Source organism: Mesoplodon densirostris, chromosome 5, assembly GCF_025265405.1.
Source record: "Mesoplodon densirostris isolate mMesDen1 chromosome 5, mMesDen1 primary haplotype, whole genome shotgun sequence".
In the NCBI taxonomy this organism is placed as follows: Eukaryota; Metazoa; Chordata; class Mammalia; order Artiodactyla; family Ziphiidae; genus Mesoplodon; species Mesoplodon densirostris.
This window is the reverse complement of record NC_082665.1, coordinates 7750137-7776096: the sequence shown is the minus strand read 5'-3', so window position 1 is coordinate 7776096 and position 25960 is coordinate 7750137. Positions and strand designations below refer to the sequence as shown.

At 47.1% G+C, this 25960-nt stretch overlaps 1 protein-coding gene across 1 annotated transcript in view; it reads right to left on the bottom strand.

Moving 5' to 3' along the window:
* The window catches only part of KCNJ6 (potassium inwardly rectifying channel subfamily J member 6), a 129018-nt gene extending 103851 nt beyond the window's left edge, over nucleotides 1-25167 (bottom strand). The window contains exon 1 of the mRNA XM_060098769.1: nucleotides 24927-25167. Within this exon, the coding sequence (XP_059954752.1) occupies nucleotides 24927-25167 (241 nt within the window). The remainder of the gene's footprint in view (nucleotides 1-24926) is intronic.
* Between the last annotated feature and the right edge of the window lie 793 nt (nucleotides 25168-25960).

Sequence of the window (25960 nt, the reverse complement as noted above, 5' to 3'; positions counted from 1 at the left end):
GGGGTGCAAAGAAAAAGACCTTCTAGGACTTTGTGTGTCCAAAAACAGTGTGGTAAGTGGGAAAATTCTGGTGTCTTTTATAAAATTTTAAATTGGGAAGGGGGACTGGCCGTTGGAAGGTGGGGTGAATATTTATCGAATCCTTCCTATGGGTCAGTGTTGAGCTCTGTGGCTTCACCTGCTGTTTCAGCTCATTCTCATCTTTCAGGAATCAGTGTGGCAGACTTGAATCAGTGGTTCAAGAAAGGCTGAACCGGAGATGGAAACAACCTAAGTGTCCATCATCGGATGAATGGATAAAGAAGATGTGGCACATATATACAATGGAATATTACTCAGCCATAAAAAGAAACGAAACTGAGCTACTTGTAATGAGGTGGATAGACCTAGAGTCTGTCATACAGAGTGAAGTCAGTCAGAAAGAGAAAGACAAATACCGTATGCTAACACATATGTATGGAATTTAAGAAAAAAAAATGTCATGAAGATCCTAGGGGTAAAACAGGAATAAAGACACAGACCTACTAGAGAATGGACTTGAGGATATGGGGAGGGGGAAGGGTAAGCTGTGACAAAGCGAAAGAGAGGCATGGACATATATACACTACCAAACGTAAGGTAGATAGATAGTGGGAAGCAGCCGCATAGCACAGGGAGATCAGCTCGGTTCTTTGTGACCGCCTGGAGGGGTGGGATAGGGAGGGTGGGAGGGAGGGAGACGCAAGAGGGAAGGCATGGGGGAACAGATGTATATGTATGACTGATTCACTTTGTTATAAAGCAGAAACTAATAATAATAAAAAAAATCAAAATGAACACAAAAATATACATGATGAGCAAAATACCGAAATTGTAAATAAAGACAGGATCAGTCACAGTCTGTGCTGAAACAAAAGGAAGAATCAGTAAAAAAAAAAAAAAAAAAAAAGAAAGAAAGGCTGAAGTCTTCACCCGAGGTTACGCGGCTAGAACTGTGTTTGGTCCAGGGTGTTGGCTGCGCGTCTAGGGCTCTTTTCATTAATCAAACAGCACAGAGATGTGCAAGTCCCAGCCCAGTGGTGTTGAGGGCGATGGGCAAGCTGTCCCAGAACATGAGAGCATAGAGTGACCACCAAGGAATCGAGACCACAGGTACCCAGGGGGTATCGACAGAGAGGGGTCTGAGGAGGGAGTGAGAGGGGGAGTTAGCAGAGGAGAGAAGGCTCTGCTGAGGGGAGGGTCCAGGTCAGGGAAGCCAAGACCCCACATTTAGCAGAGGAGAGGTCATTGGGTTTGGCAGCCAGGAGACCACTGGCGACTCTGAATAGATCGGTCAGAATGCAAGTCAGGCTGCAGGGGAAGAGGGTGATGATGGGCTGAAGAGGCCGGAGACATTTTGTCTGTAGGTGGAGGGAGAGGGCAGGGTGGCCGGGAATAATAAGCATGAGACCTGGATTTCCAAATGAGGTGGGGGAGGAGCTGGTGGAAACGGAGCGATGGGGAATTCTGGAGGGAAGCGCTGGCATGGGAGTGAATAAGATACCCCGGGGTTGGGAAGGGGTGGAATTCGAGCATCGCCCGCAGAGAGAGGGCCACCCCTTCCTGTCTGCTGAAGCCAGCGTGCCTGGCACAGGAAGGATGACAGGCTGTGTCCAGCTCAGAACGGGGACAGCCGCTCCAGTCCTTTCTTCTTCCTGTCCCTGGACTGCGGTCCTCCATCCTGGAGAGCCAACAGAATAGATGTGACTTTCCAGTCTTGAGGAGGGACAAGGAGGGGCCGGGAGAGGTGAGAAAGTAGTTTCTTAGCTCTGCAGTAGAGCTGAGCTCCAAGACGACCTCCTGAAGATTCTAGAACTGGGAGGTGCCAAATTTTCTATGAAGGGTTTGGTAAGCTCTAGGGTAAGGACAGGGGAAGCTGTTTCAGAATATCCAGTCCCTCCCTGACTGATGGGCATGACGTTTCTGTCAGTTTTTTGGGGCAAGACTGGCAGAGCCTAGTCAGGCCACACCACATCGCGGGTTTTCACAGTGGAGGGAGGACTTCAGCCCTCACGTTAGCCAGAGTTCCAACTTTGGACAATTGTTTCAGCTCACTGCTTCCCACAGACCCCTTGCTGTTAAGAATTCTAGCAAGTGGAAAACTGAATTTTGTTTCCTCTGCTGTCCCTTTCCTGGGAGCGACAATAATTGAGTTTCAGGTGAAGGGTCCTGGCAGGTCACTCTGAGCAGTGACCAGGTAATTGAGGGCTCAGGATAACTGGTCCCCATCATGAAACACCTGTTGGGAGACTCCACCTGCTACCAGCAAAAAAATTGTGGGGGGATGGAGAGCAGGATTCAGGGTATTTTCTCTGCTCTAACAAGGTATGTTTAATTTTACAAGAAAATGGTTATTTCCCTGAATCCTTTCCCCCCTCAACTTCACCTTTACTGCATGATCTATAAGCATCCTGTCATTTAATTTTGCACTTAAAGTTTAAGCGATAGCATTTCGAGCAGATTAAAGCCTACGGCCTCTTTTCCTATGAAAGCTTGTATCCTCCGAAAGTATTTCAGTGATTACACTAATTCCTGCATCAATGAAACTGCATTGCTTTTACTGGAGATGTGGCTTAAATTCCTGGTGAAATTCCGGTTGGAATGCAAAAGGCCTACATTTTGCACTTCATTAAATCTGTGTTGTTCTGGCAAAATCTGCTGTTGGCATTTGAGAGTCTTTTGAAAAGAAGCCTGTTCCATGCAATCATTGCCTTAGCACTCAGGAATGCATATGTCCTCAGCCAGGGCTTTGCAGAGGGCAAATGCACTGGATTTGGGGTCTGGAGACTCAAGTCCCCAGACAACCACTTGGTCCCTTATCTTGGGCCACTGACCTTACTTCCCCACCTCTCGGCGCCTTTTTTTCCAAAAAAGGTGCCTTTTTTTTCTTTTTTTTTGCAGTATGTAGGCCTCTCACTGCTGTGGCCTCTCCCGTTGCAGAGCACAGGCTCTGGACGCGCAGGCTCAGCGGCCATGGCTCATGGGCCCAGTCGCTCTGCGGCATGTGGGATCTTCCTGGACCGGGGCACGAACCCATGTCCCCTGCATCGGCAGGCGGACTCTCAACCACTGCACCAACAGGGAAGCCCAAAAGGTGCCTTTTTGCTGGTAGACAACTTACCCCATCAGCTTTCATCCTGAAAAATATTTCCCATCTACAATTGTTTTTTTCAGGCTGAAATAAGAAATTCCTTTTAAAAGGAAGCTTGAAAAGAATGAAATAATGCCATTTGCAGCAACATAGATGGACCTAGAGATTATCATACTAAGTGAGCCAGACAGAGAAAGACAAATATCATATGACATCACTTATATGTGGAATCTAAAATATGACACAAATGAATTTATTTACAAAACAGAAACAGACTCCCAGACATGGACAACAAATTTATGGTTGCCAAAGGGGAAGGTGGGGGATAAATTAAGAGTTTGGGATTAACAGATACACACCACTGTATTTAAAATAGATAAACAACAAGGATCAACTGTATAGCACAGGGAACTATATTCAATATCCTGTAATAAACCATAATGGAAAAGAATACGAAAAAGAATAGATATATATATGTATAACTGAATCACTTTGCTGTATACCAAAAACTAACACAACATTGTAAATCAACTATACTTCAATTAAAAAAAAAAAAGAAGCTTGATGTATTTTTGAATGGTCTCTATCCAATGAACTACATTGCATCTTATTTTCCCTGGGAAGCAAATAAAATACAATCTTAGCCATACGTTCTCAAAAGACTTCCGTGAGGTTTCAGTAGATGTGAGAATCACATCTCACCATTTTTCACACATATGATTACATTCCTTGAGGCTTGCCTTCCCCCAGGTTTCAAAGAAGAGAACGGCTCTCCTCCACCTGCATCAGACAGGTAGGTGTGGCCATCCCCTCACCTCTGCCCCAGCTTCCTGGGCAGCCCAGTTTTCTGTGAACCTGTACCAGCATTCTGGGTTCTCTTCAAACGGCACTTGACGGACGCAGCCCACCAGGTGACTGAGTAGGCATCAAATCTCACTGCCTTCGCTTTCCGCAGTCTTTTGGGTTTTCAATGTTTTTCTCATTTGTTTGAGTCGCCGTGTGCTGCCCCCAAGGCTCTGAGGGCCTGGCAAGCAGAACCTGAATCTCTAGGCTGGATGACGGTTTCTCGTTCTCCATTTGGCCAGGCTCCAGGAATATCATTTTTCTTTTCATAATTAAGTCACTGTCGGGGGACATGTCATAAACAGTGTTGGGGGGCTGAGACTGGGGGGCTGGGTCAAGGTGTTCGCAGTGGGAGGGGTGGAGTGGAATGCACCTCCTCCCTTCCAGTCTGTGCAGAAGGGAAACTGCTGAGGCCTCGAAAGGCCCCACAAAGGGGAGCCAGTCCAAGGATTCCACGGAGGAGACGTCAAGACATGGGGAATCCTCAGACTCCCTGACGCCCCCTCCAAGTCCAGGAGACTCTGTAAATCGGGCTAAGACCACTGTTTTGCCGCTAAAGCATCTCCACGGGGGGTGGCTGGGAGGGGGGAAGTAAAGCCTTGATCAGAGACTTTGCCTATTCCTGTGCTGCGAAAACTCCCACGACGGCTGACTCCAACCTATCAACTGTTGACCAGCTCTCCAAATTCCTGTATATGTAACAGTTGCCTCTCATGAGCCAGTATGAACCGACTTCTTCACCCGGCTGGAACAAGTTCTGCATCCCAGAGTGAGGGTAAAGAGATCCTGTTTCAAAGGGGAAGGAAAGTGAAGGGAGAGTAGGTTTAGGAAATGCTGCCGACCCTGTCTCGCTCTTGGAGCATTCTAGAACAAGCTAGGCTTGCTCCGAATCATCCTGCTTTATAGATATATAATATTACAATTATTTGTAATTGCTTAAATGTGTTTCTCCCAGAATTCCACATCTAGGTTCCACAGAACATGTATCTGAAATACAGATTTGCTGGTTCCTGGGGTGCAGTGGGAATTGGAGGCTGTCGGGTCCACACTTGGCCTTCTTTGCTATTTGCTCAGGGCTGGCCCCCCTCGCTCTCTGTCTGGCTGACACGGTTGGTGCTGCAGGCTGCTCTGACTCTCAGCGTACCCACTGTTCTTGGGGCCCATCCACCCACGATCCTCCTCCCTCCCTTCGACTTGGGAAAGAGAGACTCAGTCACCCGGTGACAGCAAAGACGAGACTGACATATTATCCAAACAGAGGAAGATTCTCTGACACACATGGGAGGTTACCTTAGACTCTGTTGCTAGACTCAGAGGGTAGATGGAAGTCGAGCTTCTAAAATAGAATCACTTAACCAGAAACAGGTACAGCCCAGGGCTGGGAATCACCTACAGACTCTTTGTGCGGCTTTTTCTGCTTTCACCCAGTGCATTTTTTCCTGTGGGCTTGAAAATGCAATCCTTCTATGTTTAAGTGTGGGGCTACCCTTCATGGCGCCAGGGAGACCCCAGACCTCAGCACCCAGGCTTTGGGCATTTTTGTGTATTTATCCCCTCCAGCCCTTCTCCCCAAAGCTCTCGCCTCTGGTGGAGGCTGGTGCCAGGGCTAGTGCAGTCTCCAGACCAGACCCCATCCCAAAGGGTCAGTGCAAGTCCCGGACCCTCCCCAGAGGTACAGTGTGGGGCAGCCAGGCAGAAGGGGTGCTTAAAGCCTCAAGTGACTTAAAGTCCTTGAAGTGACTCATTTGGTGGAAACCCACAGCTGGAGGCAAAAGAGAAAAGGACATCTGCTCTGAAAGAGCCACAGTAGCCTTGTTGGTGGGGAATGAGGGCAAAGCCCCCATTCCTAGAGCAGCAGCTGCTGCTGCTATTGGAGATGGACTGAATTCTTAGGGGAAAATATGCCACAATCAAATGCCCATCCCTGAAAAATGCTTGCTGTTTCCTGATGTGATATTATCACATCACAGCATCCCATGGACCACCCATGGCTGGGTTTCCAAGGGGAGAGGGAACGGTGTCATGGAGCTCATCTGTGGACATGCCATTTGGGATGCCCTTGGGGTCTGGACTCCATAAAGGAAGGAGGATTCTCTCCTCCTGGCTCCCATTGGAGGCTCTCATTGGCTTCCCAGCCAGCTTAGGCCTTGGGTGAACTTCACACGGAGTCTAGGGTGAAGTGCAGCTTCAGGGCTTGCCTCAAAACAGATGAGCTGACATATGCATCCCTGACGCCTTAAGTGCAGGCTTAGCGCCCTGTCTCTACCATTTTGACCCCATAACTTCAACTGGGAGCCACATGCCACCCACTGTGCTAGGCCCTGGGATACGAAGATGAATAAAACCTAAATCCCTGCCAGAGGACGCCACGTTTTTTTGTGCCTAGAAACTGGTCTGAGGTCAGGGCAGGAGTGTGGGGAGATATTTTTTTGTGATTAGGGAAGATGTTCTTTTAAAGGTTGTGTTGGAATAGGGGATGTCCACTTAATGGGCATGGGGTTTCCTTTTGGGGTGATGAGACTGTTTAGGAACTTGATAGAGATGCTGGCTGCACACCTTTATCAGTGCACTAAATGCTATTGAAATGTACTTCAAAAAGATTAGTTTTCAGAATTCCCTGGAGGTCCAGTGGTTAGGACTCAGCGCTCTCACTGCAAGGGGGCACGGGTTCAGTCCCTGGTAGGGGAACTAAGATGCTGCGGATGTGGCCAAAAAAAAAAAAAAAAAAAATTAGTTTTCATGTTATATGGATTTCACCTAAAAAGAAAAGTTGCATTGGATGGTAAAAATCCAGAAGGTCATGCCTCCCCATCTGCTGAAGGCTGAGAAGCATACAGGCAACTGGGAGATGGATCGTGTTGGGATGCCTGCCCGGGGCCGCTGGCCTTGCAGGGAGATGGACAGAGGGTGAGGACTGTCCCCCCAGCACCTTGTTCATGTACCATTCACCCCTACAGGCTCCAGTGCCGACCATCGGGCTGAAGCCAGCCTAGAACATCTGGCAAGTCATTCATAACCAGTGACTGTGATGGATGCCTGTGAGCTTCAACCGACGTTAGCATTTCACTGGATGGGAGGTGCCATCCTTAATCATGTTCTTATGCAAATTAGACACAAGTTGCCACCACGGGCCATTGCGGTTGACTGGGTGACAGTGAGCTTTTCTCCTGAGATCAATTTCCCAACAAATCACTTTGGGTGCATCATCTTTTCCTTCGTGGTGCTGGCCTTCCTGGTTTGGCACTAATGTCATGGGGTGCATGGCAGTGTTCTCAGAAAGCATGGCTTGTTCTTTCCTTGAGGCCCCGCCGCTCCATCCGGGCTTGATGCCAAGGGAAGACCTGTTTCATCTTGCCTCACTTTGGGTGTGTTTGCTGGAGACGGAAGTCTCATTTGGGGTTAGAGTGGCCAGAAGTCGGCTGAATTTCTACCTATCATTCATTCGCTCCTTGCCGACGATTCCCCACTTGAACCTGCAATACTTTGTGCATATTCATCAGGCATTGGAAATATTTGCCTTTTCCTTCTTCTCCCAACTCAGGCTGCGTGTTTCTCTTGTGAAATTAAGCACCTTTGTAAAGTGAAGCCAAAGGAAAGTCAAGAGGGCAACTTCTCTGTGATTCTTTGCCAGTTTTGTGTGTTTGTTTTCTGGTCTCATCTTGCTAAAAGGAAGAAACAGTTTTCCCACGCAACAGCCTTGCATCGTGGAACAGCTTTGGGCAGCTCTGACCACAGTAGGACTCAAACTGAGTCTTCCATCCTGGGAGGGAAAGAGATCTGGAAAGGGGACTGTTGATTCCTTCCTGTCCATTCACAGCTAGTGAGGGTGGGGCCTGAGTGAGCTCTGGGGATGGGGTCAGAACACCAGCAAAGGCTCTCGGTCCACGAAGCCACAGCTCTGGACTGTTTCTGTATAGAAAGCAGCAAATTACTGCACGATAAAGCTGTTTAGCCCTACATGGCTGTGTCTGGGAATTTAAGGCCATTCTGGTCCTAGGTTTTCAGGTCTACGTTTGAATGAGCTTGGAAGGTTCTGTGGCTGAGGTGTGCTTCTCACAGAAGATGCCTTTGGTAGAAAGGGGAAAACTCCAACCTTCAGTGAGAGGAACTTCTTGGACTGTGCACCTGGTCAGCTCTTGGAGAAGCTGGGTGGAGGGATGGGTTTGACACAGGGGCTTCTGGGGTTTTCTGTTGCTGTATGTGTTCAGTGTTCACATCACACTCCTTTTAAACAGTGAGCTCTTTTTGATTCTCTGCTCCCACTGACAACTGGCGTAGGTCACGGTAACAGGCAGCCCTTGGGGGTAATTAACTATGATGCCCATTTGGTGTTCTGTATCTCCCGAGACTGACTTATTAACAGCCCATAGATTGCAAATGGCCTTGTGCTTCCTGTGCCTGGGGTCTGTCTGCTGCAATGCTGTTTGGGTTTCATGCTCTTGAGATATGGTTCTTTCAAAATTGCATTTTCTCCTGCTCCTGTGCTCTTCCCCTGGGGCCCATTGGCAGTGCTGTGTGTTTTGCTCAGCCTCCCACTGAATCACTCTTTGCTTTCGGTTCTCCAGCAAAGGTGCATTTGATTTCTCTAAAGTCACTGGATTGAATTCTCAACACAAGTACATACACTGAAGTAATTACATCTGCTCTTTTTAAAAGGAAAAATAGAAATTGGTGTTCCTCTCTCGACTTTGCCTTGCCTGTGGAAGTCAACAGTTGCAAATGATATGTCCTCGGAAAGTCATGTTTTATCTAGCTTTGCAAACTTTTGGCTTATATCATAAATCCAGAGATGCTGGCGCTCCTAGCCATAAATCTAATGTTTCTATTTATTTCCTTTTCCCCGAGTCCCAAGATATATTTTTCAAATAAATGCTCAGGTGGACCAGGAGAGATTTTGTTTGTGTGTTTGCTTTAATGGACCCTGCGTTGGCTTGGATAATGCTGTTCATCACACAATAAGGCATATTGGATGATGTGCCAGCTCTCTCCTTTCTGCACCAGCCATCTCTAATAACTTCCTTTTTTTAGGTTTTTTCTTTTCAAAAAATTTTTATTGAAATACAGATGATTTACAATGTTGCATTAGTTTCAGATGTACAGCAAAGTGATTCAGTTATACATATATATATATATTATTACAAGCTATTGATTGAATATGGCTCCCTGTGCTATACAGTAGGTCCTTGTTGGTTATCCACTCCATATATAGTAGTGTGTATATTTTAATCTCAAACTCCTAATTTATCCCTTCTTCACCTTTTCCCTTTGGTAACCTTAAGTTTGTTTTCTATGTCCATCAGTCTGTTTCTGTTTTAATAAATAAGTTCATTTGTATCATTTTTTTTAGATTCCACATCTAAGTGATATCAAAGGGTATTTGTCTTTCTCTGTCTGACTTACTTCCTTAGTATGATAATTTCTAATAACTTCCTGATATGTGCAAAACAAAGAGAGCCTTTGCAGCCCACAAGTTCCTCCTTGGATGGGCTGATGGGCTCATTTTTTTCTGGGAAGAATGAATAACTTTTGCTGGAGAGAACCCTGGGGTGGTCCCCAGAGGAGGGTCCAGGATCTGCACTAATATGACAGCCACCTGCCACATTGTCACTACTGGGCATTTGAAATGAGCCTGACCCAAATTGAGATGTGCTGTAGGTGCAATCGAAACAGGGAATTTGAAGACATAATGAGAAAAGTAATGATGCAATAATGTAAAATATCTCATCAATAGTTTTCCTATTGACTGTATTAGAATGATAATACTCTGTATTGATATATTGGGTTAAATGAAATATATCACTATGTTAATTTTACCTATTTAATTTTCCAGTTAAATGTGCCTCCTAGAAGCTGTAAGATAACACGAGTGGCTGGCATTATGTTTCTACTGGACAGGGCTGTTGTGGAACATCCACTCCTCAGCAACGCCTACTCCTAGTGTGCTGGGACTGGAATTATTCGGAGCAGCCAACTGCCTGGCCTAAGTGAGAAAAAAAGGGCTGCTATATGGGAGGAGCAAACTTGGGGGCCCAGGATTTGGGGGAAAAAATGAATAAGGGTTTGGAATTAAACACAACTAGTCGAAAAAGGGTTAAAAGATTGCTGCTAGTGTGAACCATTTTCCATCTTTGGAAACGGTGGCCATTTAGCCCATTTGTTCAAGCATGGGCTGGCTTTCTGCACATCAACAATAACCTAATTTGTGCCTGGCTGGAGAAAATAGACATTGAGAGCACCTTACTTTTGCGCTCTGCACAACAAGGGGGCTTGGCAGAGAGGAAGAGCCCTTGGAAAAACGGACACTTGCAAGTGGAAGAAGTGAGATGTGAGGACCAGGCAGTGTGTCTTTTGGTTTAGGCGACTGGATGTTTCATGAATTTATTTGTAATTTTGTGTTCGTTAAAACTTCCTCGGGGATTTTGAAAGAAAAATAACAATAATTACCAAGCACTGATTGGCATCCTGTGCTGAAGGTATGAGTCTCATATTCGAAGCACTGGTGACGTCGCCTGTATTGACAATCACGTAGCTTGTCACCCTAATCTTTCCCGCCAAATCAGTTCCTCCAGGGCAGCTTGTCAAACAGGCTTGCTGGGACTACTTTATTTTAAAAATCTTTTCAATTATTTTTAATTAATTAATTAATTTTTATTTTTGGCTGTGTTGGGTCTTTGTTGCTGCACATGGGCTTTCTCTAGTTGTGGAGAGCGGGGCTACTCTTTGTTGCGGTGCGCGGGCTTCTCATTGTAGTGGCTTCTCTTATTGCAGAGCATGGGATCTAGGGATGCAGGCTTCAGCAGCTGTGGCGCACGGGCTTAGTTGCTCCATGGCATGTGGGATCTTCCTGGACCAGGGCTCGAACCTGTGTCCCCTGCATTGGCAGGCAGATTCTTAACCACTGCACCACCAGGGAAGTCCCTTGCTGGGACTACTTTAGAAAATGCGTTCAAGGAAGTGCAAATGCTGTGACTCCCAGTAACTCTTCCCTATTGCCCTTCCCCCTAGAGCCCTCAAAGACCATGAACTTCAAAAGTTATTTGTGTTTGGTTTGACCCTGTACCTTTGTTTAGATCTTTCCCTAATTTATTGGTAGACCTGACTGCTGAAAAGTATGACTGAAAATCTGATGAACATCCTGATTCTTGTCTCTAGGTCTCTGATCCATTCTCCTTCCCATTGACCTTCCCTGACCCCTTCTCCTGTTTTCCCACCTCAGTGCTGGGGTCACCCAGGGTTTGTCCTCAGCCTGCTTCTCTTCTCATCCCTCACTCTTTCCCTGGGGGAGGTCACTTGTGCTGAAACTCTCCTGATATTTAGATGACTTCCACACCCACCTCTCCAACTCAGATCTTTCTATTTCTACGCTGCCATATTGACTTGCTTGCTAGACAGCTCCACCTGCATTTCCCATGGGAACCTCAAAATGAACATTTTCAAGATGGAGCTCATTATCCCCAGGCTGTCTGGGCTAGGTATTCTCTAAGTGCCCCTGCAGAGCTTCCCTGACCCCTTCTTGATTCTCCACATCACAGGAGAATGGCTATTATGGATGCACTGGGTCTCTCATGTCCTCTGGTTTCCTGGTGGGTTTAGCTCATGGGAAGCACTGACAGGAGTTGGAAGGGCAAGTGGACAGTGGAGCCTTCCTGTGGGCTCCAGGTTGAATTGAAATGGATTGAGTTCCTTTTCCTACCACCACAGTCCCATTCGGTGGCCCTCTCTCCCACAGTTCTCTCTGGTTTCCTTCTTTGGCACCTGTGGACTCCAGGTGGTGATGGCTCCAGCTGTTCCCAGCCCTGATGCCTCCCCATCCCTGGCCAGTTTCCCCTAGATTTCCCCACACCTCCATAGAGTCTCTCTCCTAACCTCCATACCCCCTCCACCATGTGTGCCTTCTGTGTCCTGTAGACCCTGTCACATACCTCTCCCATGTGTTCCTTCCCTTTACATGACTCCACGAATGCCACCAGCATCTGCTCAGAATCCCAAGCCAGAAACCAGAGGCATCCTTGCTTCTCTCTCCTTCACCCCACTGACAGTAGGCACCAAATCCCATGGCTTCTTCTTCCTAAAAGCGTTTCCTCTTGTCCCCACTTTACTAACCCCCTGTAGCAGAACTGATTGTGTTGTGGAATAAATGAAGACCAACCACATGAGAAAAGCAAAGACTACTAGAGTTTGCTATAGAGAGTCAGCCATGTAACTTGCATTTTGGCAAAGACTCAAAGGCAGGCAGAGGAGTGGGAAAGCTTCATAGTGGAGAAAAGGGAAGGCTTCAGGTGTGCCCTGATTGGAGGCTATAGGTCTGGAGAAGCTATGGGTGGCCAATGGGTAGGGGGGTATCCTATGTGATTGCTTAGGGGTGCATAGTTAGCTTTCTTTAGTTGGTACTAAGTTGGAAGCAGAGATAAAAATTAGGAAAGCTGTCAGTTATTAATCAAGTCCCGGTCATTTTGAGCCAGTTGTTATGGAAGTCAATATTTAGTTTCCTGGGTTTTACTAGAGATGACAGTCTGGGTTTCTACACCTCTGACTACAGTGTGACCCAGGAAGCAGGCTAGCTTCCTGGGTTGTTTATTGCACATAAGGGGTTGGTTTCCTGGGCAGATTGCTACAGGATATGGGTCAACGTTCTATTTTTATACATGGTCTGGCCATTGCCTATTTGTATATTCAGTCTCTCAGGGTCACTGTCAGTTTTTAATAAGCAACAAAAACAAAACTTTTTTTGTTTGTTCTTGCTTATAAAGAGAACATATCCTCAGGTAGAAAATTTCAAGCAACCAAGGAAAGTATAAAGAAGCAAGCAAAAAATTCACCCTGTGTCCTGCCCCCAGAGGTAACTCTTGTTAACATTTTAATGAACATCTTTCCAGGTACCTTTGTGCATCAACGCACATTCAAACACAAGTGATCAGCCCCTAAATGCTGTTCTTCAGTCTCTTATCAGTTTTCATCTGGATTGTTGCAGGTGTCTCCAAGTCTAGGTCATGGCTCCAGTCTTTCCTACCTCCACTTCCTTTTTTTTTTTTTTTTTTTTTGTTATTTGAGGTATAGTTGATTTACAATGTTGTGTTAGTTTCAGGTGTAAAACAGAGATAGACTCTCCTTTCTTTTTCACAGAGCTTCCTCATGGGCTCTTTCCAGTTCAGATCCCATTGTGTTCCTGTCCTGCTTTACATCGTTCAGGGACCCCACTGGTAAGTCCAAGCTCCTTGGCAGTGGCTGCCCACGCCACTGACGATGTGACCTTGGTTTTCTCTCTGCCTGAACGTAGAGTTTCCAGGGTGCTCTAGGGCACGGTGCTCTTTCACACATGTGTCCTTTCACATGACAATGTCTTTTCACTTCCACTGTCTTCCATGCTCTTTCTTACCCCCTACAACTTACCTGAGTCCTCAGGACTCAGCTCAAACTTCCCCTCCCTGGGGAGCTCCCAAGACTTTTGGTTCCCATCCTCCCCACCCAGTGCCTGCAAAGGATAGCACTCAGCACATCGTATGACTATGGCTCGCTTCCATGCCACTCTGCCCTGGCAGACCCTGAACTCTCAAAGGTAAGTGGCTATGTCTCACCCACTTTCTCCACATCCCCGTGCCTGTGATGATGTGGGGAACACATTGGAGGCTCAGTAGACACTGCCTGAATGAGTAAGTTGGTGGGTGGAAGAAATTATATGAATGTGTGTGTTTCCACACACATATCTATCTGTAGATGAACTGGTCGCATGTCAGGTTGATTTGGGGTATCAAATAGAAAATGCCAACACCTACCTTCTGTGGGGTGGCCACTTAAACCACTTAAAAATCTCAGTTATTGCCTTTAAATATGCCCAGTACTATGTCTATAAGTTGCTGCCATTTTTATTTCTTCTGTCTATAACTCTATAAAGATCTTGTGGGAAGTGAAATGTTATATTCATAAAAACGCTTTGAGCTTTTTGCAGGAAAATTCACTTTTCCCCAAATCAACAAGGGAGCCACACTCCCTTATAAATAGTAGATAGCATGCATCCCTATTTTCCCAGATGAGAGACTTTCAGGAGAGATGACTGGGACGCAATGCAGATGCTCTATGATTTTCCAGAAACAGAAAGAATTAGAGGTCCAACCTGCTAGAAGCACAAATCAGGTGTGGGCTTTCTCTAGGGTTTCCCACTCACGAAGCAGTGTCCTCTTGGGAAGGTGGAAGGGACAAGAAGAGTGGCAGAATCCCCATTCCAGAACCTTTCCCAGAAGGCTATCCTGCACTTACAGTAGTAATTCAAGTGAGACAAGTGAAGATTAAGTGGTTGCTGGACTAAAGGCCAGCAAGAAAAAACTCAAGCATCATAAGACTGGTGTTGTATCTCTTATGCAATGTTTTTCAGAATAAGTTCCTGAGATATTCAAGACCAGAGACCAGGCTTATCAGGGGTATGGGTTGTAATGGATGGCAGCGGGAAGAGGGTGCTAGGATTTTGCTGAGTTTCAGGCATCATAAATTAAGATCCAGGTTTATTCAATTTCTCCTTCCATGGCTTGTAGTGGGCAAGGTAATGCCCCGATGATGTTCACATCCCACTCCCTGAAACCTGTGAATATGTATGTTACACGGCAAAAGGAAATTGAGGTTGAAGATGAAAGTGAGGTTGTTAGTCAGTTGGGAGATTATCCTGGGTCCTTAAACGTGGAAGACGGAAGACCAGAGATGGCAGCATAATTTCAAAGATGGTAGAATGAAGCCACAAGTCCAGGAATGCAGGTGGCCTTCAGAAGCTGGAGGAGTCAAGTGAACAGATCTTCATCTAGAGCCTCCAGCAAGGAGCACAGCCCTAATGTCACCTTGACTTTAGCCCAGTGAGACTCATGTCAGCCTTTTGAGTAAGGCTGTAAGATAATTCATCTGTGTTATTAGTGCAACAAATTTGCAATGATTTGTTACGGCAGCAACAGGAAACAATTCAGGGCAGTAGATCCTGTGCTAAGTGCTTGGGGTAAGATGGGGAATAAGGACACAGCCCTGCCCTTGTGGGTTCGCAGCCTTGAAGAAAAGGTAGGTGCACACGGCCACTAGGGCAGCAGTGGTGATCCCAGGATCTGGTGTCTTAGTCAGCTCGGGCTGCTACACCAGAATACCAGACTGGGGGGCTTCAACAACAGTCACTTATTTCTTGCAGTCCTGGAGGCTGAGTCCTAGGTCAAGGCTCTGGTTGATTCAATTCCTGGTGAGGACTCTCTTTGTAGTTTGCAGATGTCCTCACATGATGGAGAGAGAGAGAGAGAGAGAGAGAGAGAGAGAGAGAGAGAGAGAGAGAATGCTCTCTGTGTTTTCTTCTTAGAAGGCACTAATTCAATTAATGGGCTTCACCCTCACAATCCAGTTGCCTCCTAAAGATGTCACCTCCAAATACCATCACACTGGGGGTTAGGACTTCAACATACGAATTTTGGGGAGACACAATTCAGTCTGTAGCATGTGGGAATGCAGAGATGGTGGACGGAGTGTCTGGGATGAGGTGTGAAGGGAGAGGCTGAGGAAAGCAGGGAGTTCTTAAGTGGAAAAGCGGAGGCTTAGGAACATCCCAGACACAGGGAACAGTTTAAACAAAGCCTGGGATTACAAGAGAGCCACTTCCTTCTTTCTACCTGGAAGTCTAGTGATCTGGGATTGTTTTGAGTGTGTTCTGTGAGACGAGAGGGGTGAAGAGGGATATTTATGGAGTTCACTCTATGTGTGCAATTCTGTCTTCTCCCAAATGCTGTGAGCAGGTGTCCTTTGTATTACCATTGTTAAGATATAGGGGGGAGAAGTTTCTGGAAAGTTTTGTAGCTTACCCAGGACGTCTGACCTCCTGTCTCACGTCAAAGCCCACATCCTCCACGATACTCACGCTACTCTGAGTAATTCCCCTCAGATTAAACCGTGGAGAAACAAGAGAGAGCACAAGGTTTCCTGTGACCATAAACTTGGTACTTCAAACAAGGCCTTGCATATCATAGGAACTCAATAAATGTTTCTTGAATAGACAGATGAGTCATTTCCTTTCCTTAAGACTAAGCATTTGGAATGGTAGTCTGCAACTTTTCATGCTCTCCACATGGTACTTCATTCTCTTTGATTGCTCTAGGGCTTGTGCTTTTTAAAATGTTCTAGCACAATATCCAAATAAATCCCAAGCAAAAGTTTTAAGCATTCCAGTTGTAGGATTTTGTTGGCTATTGAGATTGGTGGCAAAGTCCTACATTCTTCTATAGTTTTGACGATTTTTGAAGCCCTGCCGAGACAAAGCTAAAATCTCTCCCATTGCATGTGTTGGTGTGAAATCAGTGAATGCTTGAACATGGGTGCAGGGCACTGTGTGAGCTCTGGTGGAAGGTTCCGGAGTATAAGATGTGTTCCCAAACCCAGACAAGCATAATGATAGGAAGAGGCACACTGCAGGCATCGAGCAGACACAAGAAGGCAATTATCAGAAAGACAGCTGAGAAACCAGCTGTCTTTTCTCCCTCCCTGAAAGGGGCAGGTATTTTCCCCACCTGGAGAAGGCCAGAAGGATGTGTGTCTTGCCTTTGAGGAGTTCTTCAACGTTCTTTTGTTTTCCAAAGATTTGGCTTCAGGAAACAAAGAGCTGGGTTGTTCTCAAGGGGTGAAGCTTTGAGGTTTAATCAGGAAAAGCTGGTAGAGGCCTTGCTAAGGGCAGGGAAGAATCCCCAAGATCTGGAAAGGGGGTTGGTTTTGCAAGTGGGGGGGGACACCTGAGCACATTATGTGGGGAAGTGGCAGGATGTCTGATGGAGTGTGTGGTGGGCAGGATAACGTCCCCCCAAAGATGCCCATGTCAACCTTTGGAGCTTGTGAACATGTATGTTACATGGCAAAGGGGAATTAAGCTTGAAGGTGGTATTACGGTTGCTAATAGGATGACCTTCAAGTAGAGAGGTTGTCCTGGATTGTCCAGGTGGCCCACTGTAATTACAAGAGTCCTTGTACATGGTGGAGGGAGATAGAAGAGGGAGAACCAGAGAGATGGCAGCACAGGAAGGACTCGGCCCCACGTTGCTGGTTTTGCAGGTGGAGGAAGAGTCACGTGGGCAGCTTCTAGACAATGGAAAAGTCAAGGAAATGGATTTTCCCCTAGAGCATACAGAAGTGACACAGTCCCGCACAAAACTTGATTTGAGCCCAGTATTTTTTTTTGGGGGGGGTAACAAGGATATGCCTTCCACAGATTTTATTAGAAATATTTATTAAAAAAGATATCTTTGGGGCTTCCCTGGTGGGGTAGTGGTTGAGAGTCCGCCTGCCGATGCAGGGGACACGGGTTCGTGCCCCAGTCCAGGAGGATCCCACATGCCACGGAGCGGCTGGGCCCGTGAGCCATGGCCGCTGAGCCTGCGCATCCGGAGCCTGTGCTCTGCAATGGGAGAGGTCACAACAGTGAGAGGCCCGCGTATGGGAAAAAAAAAAAAAGAAAAAGAAAAAAGATATCTTTGGAGGTTTCAAAGGAAGTAGTGTAATGGGCAGGACAAAGTCTCCAGCTTCCCCTCAGATTCCTCTGGCCAGCTTCTCTGCACATTCTCCAAGTTGCAGGCCTCTTGGCAACAGTCTCCGTGACCTCTGCTGGGTGGTAGCTGACACTCCCTTTCGTCTCACTTGGGTGTCTTTTCTGCCTTCTCATTTGCACAAGGAAGGCAATGCTGGTAACGGGAGAGAGGAGGCCAAAAACCAGGGCCGGGATATCTCCAGCAGCGAGACAGGAATTCAGGTGGACTGACCCAACGGTCCAGACTTCTAACAGAATTGTCAGGTAATGTATTTGTGTTGTTTAAGCCACCAGGTTTGAGGTAGCTACCTACAGCGGCATTTGGAAACTAACACAGGGTGACGTGGGGATGCCTGGAGGCTAAGCCACGCTGCTGAGCCTGTAGCAGGCAGAGAAGGCTTCACTGGATGCAGAGGCAGGAACTCCATGCTCACAAGGTCTTGTTCCCTTGAATAGACGGTGCAGAGGTCAGACGACAGCACAGACCAGGACCAGAAATCTTTCCGCTGGGTTTGTGGACTGTGTAAACCACTTGAGCTACTTATTGAACCCCAGGGAGAGCTGGTGTCCCTCAAGAGCGACAGCCACAGGACGGCTCCTCCACCCTGGAGGACGGCAGGTGCTCAGAACTCGGAAAATCTGAGGTTGTAATGGATCTTGCCCCCAAGGGCTGTGAGTGGATTCACAGCTGCTCTGCTAATTGAGATGTTTCTAAAAGAATATGGTAATTGTTGCAGAATGGTACTTGTCAGAGCAAGCTCACAAAAAGATGGGTTTTCGGCTGTGTTTTGGCCAGGATGGGAGTGGCAGGTGGGGAGGTGGGAACTGAGCTCCACGGCTTCAAGGATGGGAGGAGAGAAGACTTTCAGAGACGGATGGCAGGAGTCCATCTCTAGAAATCTCCACAGGGTTTCAGGTTTTCTCAGAGTTTGGTTTTATCTTGGGGAAAATATGACAAAATGAGTGTACTGGTGATTGAAAATGGAAGAATTCATAATCAGAAGGGTCAGGTCTCAGCAAAAAATTTCAAAGATCCAGTTTCTTTCTTCTTAGACTGTTTTTTTGCTTCTCCCACTGCCTGTCTGTTAAGTCCCAACATGCTAGGTTGAGATTTGACAGCTGCTCCAGGATCTTGCACTTTATTTTTTTTGTTTGCTTTACTCAAATTCATACTCGGCTTTGTACTACAAAGGACAAACCTGTGGGTCTGAGTATCCCCACTGGGGTTACACTGACTAGAAACTTGGGAGCCCCATGAAGCTGCAATGACAGGAAAAATGTCCAGGGATAAAACTGTGGAAAAACCTGAGCATTAAGGATTCCAAGATGATCTTTGCCTTGTGCTGTTTTACTAGGTAAAGAGCAATCAACCCTGAGTAGACATTTAACCCTCAGATTATATGTATCTCTCAACCCTACACTTTTTGATGGAGGGCACTACTTTCAGAGATGTATAGATTAATTTCTATAATTTCTAGTTTTCGCGTTGCAGCTCGGGTAGTCTAGGTAATAGGAAGGAGATGGGTTGGGTAACACAACAGCAGGTATGTAGACGTCAAATAGCTGGTCAGAGGGAAAGGTGGGCGGGAGCAGGCATTGGCATCCCTTCAAGGAAACTGGGTTTGTTCCAGGAGCAACTTTGCTTGGGAAACAGTTGAGCAGAGAACGAGTATGTGTGGGTGAGACTGGGCAAACACCGACATAACCTGAAGAAACATCCTCTGCCGGTAGCCAGAACACTGCACCATGCCGGGGACCCTGCAGGAGCCGCTTCATAAATAAACTTGGATTTGATTTATCACTAGGCTGTGTGAGATGGAATTTTTATAGGACCCATGCCTAGAACCCAGCTGTAACTCTCTGTGTTGTGGAGACAAAGTGGAGATGTCAGGGCTGTCCTGGCCGCCTTCCAAGAGGACTTAGACTCCAGCTTAAAGGGAGGCTTTGTGTTTAAGCTCATCGTATTGCAAGCAACGAGGGAAGTTATGTTTGTGGGTCACGATTCTAAGAAACTTCTGTTAGCTGAAGGATGGAATCTAAAAGATGCTGGACAGTGAAAAATGGTCTTAAGCAAGTCCTCTTGCTTGTTGTAAGGACATAATCTATTGAGGCAGCATGGGGGGCAGGGCAAACCACTGCCTTTGGAGCCAAAGTGCTGGAGAATGCATGACGATGTCAAGGAGGAATAAGCCCCCACACTGTTGCCAAGGGAGCTCCAAGCCAGTGTGAACTGATGATCAGTAGGACATTATCTCAGGAGAGGAGGGCCTGGGCTACAAACTCACAGACCTGAACCTTCATCTGTGGGATAAAACATTTGGGTTGATATGTTTTTAAAAAGCTTATGGTTTTATTGGTAGCAGAGCACAGAAGTCTGCATTTATGCAGTGGTTTTATTAGAAACTACAGCTGGTAAGAACTGGGAGCTTGCCTGAAGCTGTGATCTCTTACACATTCCCTAAAGCCCTTGTTGTGGGTTTAGGGTTAACAAAATTAATGAAACTAACAATAAAGCCCCGGAAATAAGAGAACACCGCTTGTATTTGTGTTCCATGACGTCCTTTTGAAGAAGTCACTAAACAATCGAGGAGAGAACATCTTTGAGAGCTCTGAAGGAATAGTCTTTTTGGAGGGAACTGCTTAAGCAAGTCCAAGAGACAGTGGAGAGAGCCGGACACACAGAGAGGATGCAACACCGCTTGCCTTCAATCTCATGAACATTCGCTAAATGTCCAACCTCTCACTGGAATTCTTCATGCCTAAAGTAATTCATGATGTGGCTGGGGTGTGAGTCCTGGGCTGCTGGGCATTTTATTAGGAAAATGTGGACGGCGCTACCTGCTGAACTGCTAAGGAGCTCGGCCTTGCCCCCATCTCCCTGGGTGATGCTGGGCCCAGGGAGAGCGGGAGGGAAGTGGGACCTTACTGTTATGATGATGACGTGCCTCTTTTCACACTTACACATTGGAGCCCTCTGGGAGTCAAGTGCAAGGCTGGACGCTCCTGTGTTTGGGGTGCGTTTGCACTTGCCGAGTATAGTGAGAAATGTGAGGAGCTTCTGTGCTTAGCAGACCCAGCGGACTGGGAGGTTGTGGGGAAGCAGCCCAGCTGTCCAGAGACATTTCAACTCCAAGGATGGGCTCCGCTTCAAATGCAGTATTTACGGTGCCACAAAAGGGTCCTGACTATAAGCAATTTGGGTTCTGTGTACTGAGTTTAAAAGTGTGATTGTGGCACCTTTTAAAACACTTCCTCCCAGGGCTACCCTGGTGGCACAGTGGTTGAGAGTCCGCCTGCCGATGCAGGGGACATGGGTTCGTGCCCCGGTCCGGGAAGATCCCACATGCCGTGGAGCGGCTGGGCCCGTGAGCCATGGCCGCTGAGCCTGTGTGTCCGGAGCCTGTGCTCCGCAACGGGAGAGGCCACAACAGAGAGAGGCCCGCGTACAGCCAAAAAAAAAAAAAAAAAAAAAAAAAAAAGCCTACTTCCTCCCAGAAGGAAGAATGATGTGGAAAAATGATGAACATTTCACAAACCCATGTACAACTGTAAGCTCTTTTACTGTTATAAGGTCTTTGAAGACAGGAACAACTTTTTTTTTTTTTGATTTCTGTACCCTCAGGCCCTAGCACGATACTTGATATATTGTCATTCCTCAGTGCATTCTTGGTAAATGAAGGAAGGAAGGAAGGAGAGAGGGAAAGAAGACATTTCCATTGTGTGAACGGAATGCATCAAGTTCAAAAGAGTGTATTAGCACAGTTAAAGAATGGGTAGCACTGGAAAGCTATCCACAATGTACAGTAATCTCGTTCCTTTGCAAATTCAATTTAACCTTCAGTGGCTACTGAAAACCATGTCGTTAAAAGAAAAGCTCTCCAGGAGTCTCAAGGATCTGTCATTCATCAAGTGGAAAGTGAAAAAGCACTGTACTGCAAGGCCTACTGCTCTGTGTCCTCATGAGACCTTGGACAGCAGAGTCTACCACAGCTGTGCCTCCCTTTAGAGGGATTTTCCTGGATAAGCTGCCCTGATTCATGCCAAGAGGCCCTGCTACTCTGCTCACAGCTGATTGGACCAGAGAGGGACACCTGACCAAAAAGGCTGTTGACCACCAGCCAATGGATGACCTGACATGGAGCTCTGCCCAATAGGAGATGACTCTAGTGGCCAGTGGCCGGTCACCCAGTCTCTTCTCTCCCTGGAATGTGAGCCAGATAGAGAAGTCACAGGCAGCAGCGAAAGCTAAGAGGGAGGCAGAGAGAAGGCAATGAGAAGAAGCTCTGAGAAGGAGAGGAGAGCAAAGCCAGGAGCAGAAGTGGAGAAGCTGGGTCCCGACATGGCAGACACGCTGCTATTGGGTCACCAGAGCCACCAGAACCCAACGGCGCTGATAAATCCTGGAAACCAAAGAGGCTTCAGGTCCCAGGAAACCTGGCTAGGTGGCCACAGGCATTATTTAAGCAAAATCCCTGACCCCAGGCAGCCCAATAGGCTTCCTCAAGAAGCCTCATTCATTTCAACGGGCCAGCTAGTCTAGGAGATGCAGCACTAAACCTGTGATTTTAGGGTTCTGTGTGCTGTGGGGAACTGAAGGGACCCTAGGAAACTGTAAGGCTTGGCTTCTGCCTGGGAGGCAATTTAATACTTGAGTTGAGAAATGCAAGAAAAACCCAAGGCGGTGTATATTAAATTTCTTAAGGGAATTTAATACTTGAGTTGAGAATGCAAGAAAAACCCAAGGTGGTATATATTAAATTTCTTAAGTGAAAGGGAAAATGAAGGTTTCCAGGAGTGAGAAGTGGGTGAGAGCAGCATGGGCCAGGCAGGGAGCAGGGGGAAGGCCTCTGAGAAGGCAACCCTTGAGCTGGGTGACACCTGCATAGATGCCTATGTGCAAAAAGCACACGCGTGCATGGCAAATGCATGCACTGTGTGCAGCCAGGGTGGGTGTGGGAGGCCACCTGAACCTCTGCAAACCCAGGGGGCCTTCTAATGCCTAACCATGGAAGCATGACTCTCTGAACTTCTCAGACGACCAGAGTGAACAGTTAGGACCCCAGATGGCATCTCCTGGCTCGGGTGACAGCTGTGATCTTGGATGTTCCCTAGTGCCCTGTAATCAGAACACTGAGGGCACGTCTGTTTCTTCCTGGGAACCACAGGTTACTGATAGAAGAGAGACCACAGTGGGAGAAGCTTCAGCCAGGTGTCAACTGCAAAGGCCACAGCGTTCTGTTCACACAGTGAGGCTATGTCCCAGTTTCATAAACAAAATAGAAACAGAGGGCTGTGTCTGCAGAGATGGACTGTGGTCTGCCTGGTAACCAGGTAGAAACGTGGAGGTCTCGGAGTTCTCCACCAGGCACTGCTCCTGAGGCTGAAAGGGGACTCTGGAGAGGAAGCTGGGAAAGCCTATTCAGACGATGCTAAGGAAGCATGCATTTCAGAGGGCCCTCTGTTCTGTTTTCTCCTATTTCTTTTCATCATCTGAAATACCTGTTTCCAGTAGAACAAAGGAACACTCACTGTGATGTTTTATAGGTGAGCCTTGGAGGAATCCTTAGCACTCTTGGACTGTAATGCAGGGGGCTGGTCTGAGTCTTCTCTCTCCTTGGCCTCTGAGGCATCTGATGCCACTGCCTTCACTCCTGTGGGATGCCCTGGACTTCCTTGGCTGGTTTTATTCCACTGGGAACAGGCTGGACCCTGGAGCATGTACTAACTGACTTTGGAGCGTAGGGCTGCTCCCTCGTGGGGTCTGAGATCAGGCAGCATGTCTGTAGGTAGTTGTCATGAATGTGTGAAAATGTCTTGGAGCCTGGATAATACCTAAGATACTGCAATCAATGGAGAATTAAACATGGATGTCATATGCAAGCCCATTCTCTACCTTTTGCCTATGAAATAGATGTTACTAGAGGAAGAGCATTGCCAGGGCAACGAAGGCCCACGCCAGGCAGTTACTGGGGCTGCAGATGTGCTCCTGGTGTGTTTTTTTTTTTTTTTTTTTTTTTTAGGGTAGTGAGCCTTCCCTGAAAGGAGGCCTTCTGGGATCCCAAGACAGAACATTCTAATCCTCCACTGCTGCTTGCTTGAGCAAAATGAAACTGGCTTTTTAAGAGACCATGAGTCTGTGAGAAGTAGGAGCCCTTTTATCAGGTATCTTCTAATGCCATAGTTTGTGAGCAGAACACAGAACTGATCACGATGGCTTGAAGCCTGTGGTTTGGACTGATGTGTCTTTCCAGTGCTCGGCAGTTCATAAACACCCGATAAATGTCATTTTGTTGAATAAATAAATGAAAGAAGAAACACATTATGTCTTTATCGCCTGTGGTTCTGGCTTATCTGTTTTAAACTGTGCCGTAGCAGATGGGACTGGGACTTAATGCCATCAATTGCCTCAGTTCACTCACCCCTACGATGGGTGTGTGAGGTTCCATTGATGGTGCATGTGGGAGAGCCGTGCCCACCGGGAGATGCAGGAGGGAGTGGGTTGCTGTGGGGTGAAGTATCCAGGCAGGCTTTGCCTCACCCCTAATTGTGGTACATTTCCAGCTTAGATGTTTGCCATGGTGAAGGAGAGACGTGGATTTCTTCCTTTGGGATTGGGAGTGGTGGATTTCCCTTCTGGGGGGCTGTCCCTGGGCCTTTAGCCACATTTCCAGTGCTGAGGGTTATATGGCTGCCAGCCATAGGCTGGCATGTGTGAGCACATGCTGAGTAGCGTGCCGTTGGGATGGGAGCAGGTGAGGTGTCTTAGGGCTTCGAGTGTCCCTGAAGGACTGAGGCTTTGCAACAGGTAGTAAAGTGACAAACTAGCCAATCTGAGACGTGTTCAACACTAAGACATATAGACTGCCAGTCTCCCTGAGAAACAAGTCTTAATTCCTCAAAGATCCACATGGAAATCTAAAAAGTCAGTCACTGGCTTAGTTGGTTGAAAGTAAAGATAAATAGAATTATCTAATGTCACGGAAGGAACAGAGATTACAATAAAGAAGGAATAATATCAAAAGGAACTTGGCTGACTTTTATAGCCCTGGTTCCTTATTTCTGAGATATCCATGTTCAGTGGTATCCTGAAAATAAAAAATACAGAAACACACACGCAAAGGCCCTCAAAGAAGGCAAGAAAAAGCAGTGCCCCAGGGATAGAAGGCTCTTTTCTGTGACTTTTTTCTTGGTTATCTAAAAGTCCTGCAAATCTTCAAATGCTACCTGAGAGCTTTTCATCTGTAGTTGAATGTCTTTTTTAAAAAAATCAATCCAAAAGAGAAAGCAGGGAGAGGCTAGGCTTTCTTGAAAACAAACACACTGGCTTTACAGATGCAAATCTGTGTGCACTGGTCACCAGTGGCAATTAAATGAAAGAAGGGCCTGAGCTGCCCTTAGTTTAGAAGGTTTAGATGTTCCTAACTGTGAAAGCTAAGGGGCCTGCCCTACCTGCCTTGGACTTGAGTTCCCGGTCATAGCGTGAGCAGCTGGGATGGAGTGAGGTGGGTGCTGCCATGGGGCCTGACAGCGCAGGGAGAGGGACAGAGATGAGGACATGGTGCGAGCCTGGGAGCTGCGTGGAGGCTGCCGGTTCCCTCCAGCCCTTCTCACACGGCATCTGTTGGCCCTTGGTGAAGCCATCAGCTTCTGGAAACTTCTGTGTTGGGTGAATGCGTCCTGCAGGATGCATGGACTGTCTGAAGTCTTTATTCAGTGGCTCTAAATGGTCACTTGGTAGAGATTGAGAAGGAAAATAAGTAGCCAGTGGGGTTGGTTTCATTGAGATGCTTTTGGATTAGAGCTCTTCTCTAATGGCGCCCCGTTCCCTCATTTGGAAACGGAGGTGGTGGCACAGCTCTGGATTTAGTGAGATAGTTTTGTCAAGCTCCTAGCTCTGGACTCAGTGCCTGCTGGCATCCTGTATGACTTTGGCAGAACCATCATTAAAAATGAGCAAAAGGGCTTCCCTGGTGGCACAGTGGTTGAGAGTGTGCCTGCCGATGCAGGGGACACGGGTTCGTGCCCCGGTCCAGGAAGATCCCACATGCCACGGAGCGGCTAGGCCCGTGAGCCATGGCCACTGAGCCTGCGCATCCGGAGCCTGGGCTCTGCAACGGGAGAGGCCACAACAGTGAGAGGCCCGCGTACCGCAAAAAAAGAAGAAAAAAAAAAAAAAAAGAGCAAAAGCAGAGACTTCCCTGGCTGTCCAGTGGTTAAAGCTCTGCGCTCTCACTGCAGGGGGCCTGGGTTCCATCCCTGGTCACAGAACTAAGATCCCACATGCTGTGTGGTGTGGCCAAAAATTAAAAAAGAAAAAAGAGCAGAAGTAGAAAAACTGACTCAAAGGAAACAAACACTATGACAGATAATCATTCATTCCGTGTTAGAAATGAAAGGCTGGACCTTGTTTTGTAATAGACACAGGGAACATGAGACCACCACTTGAAGGGACATGGGGGCCACGAACCCCACGCTCAGGGAAT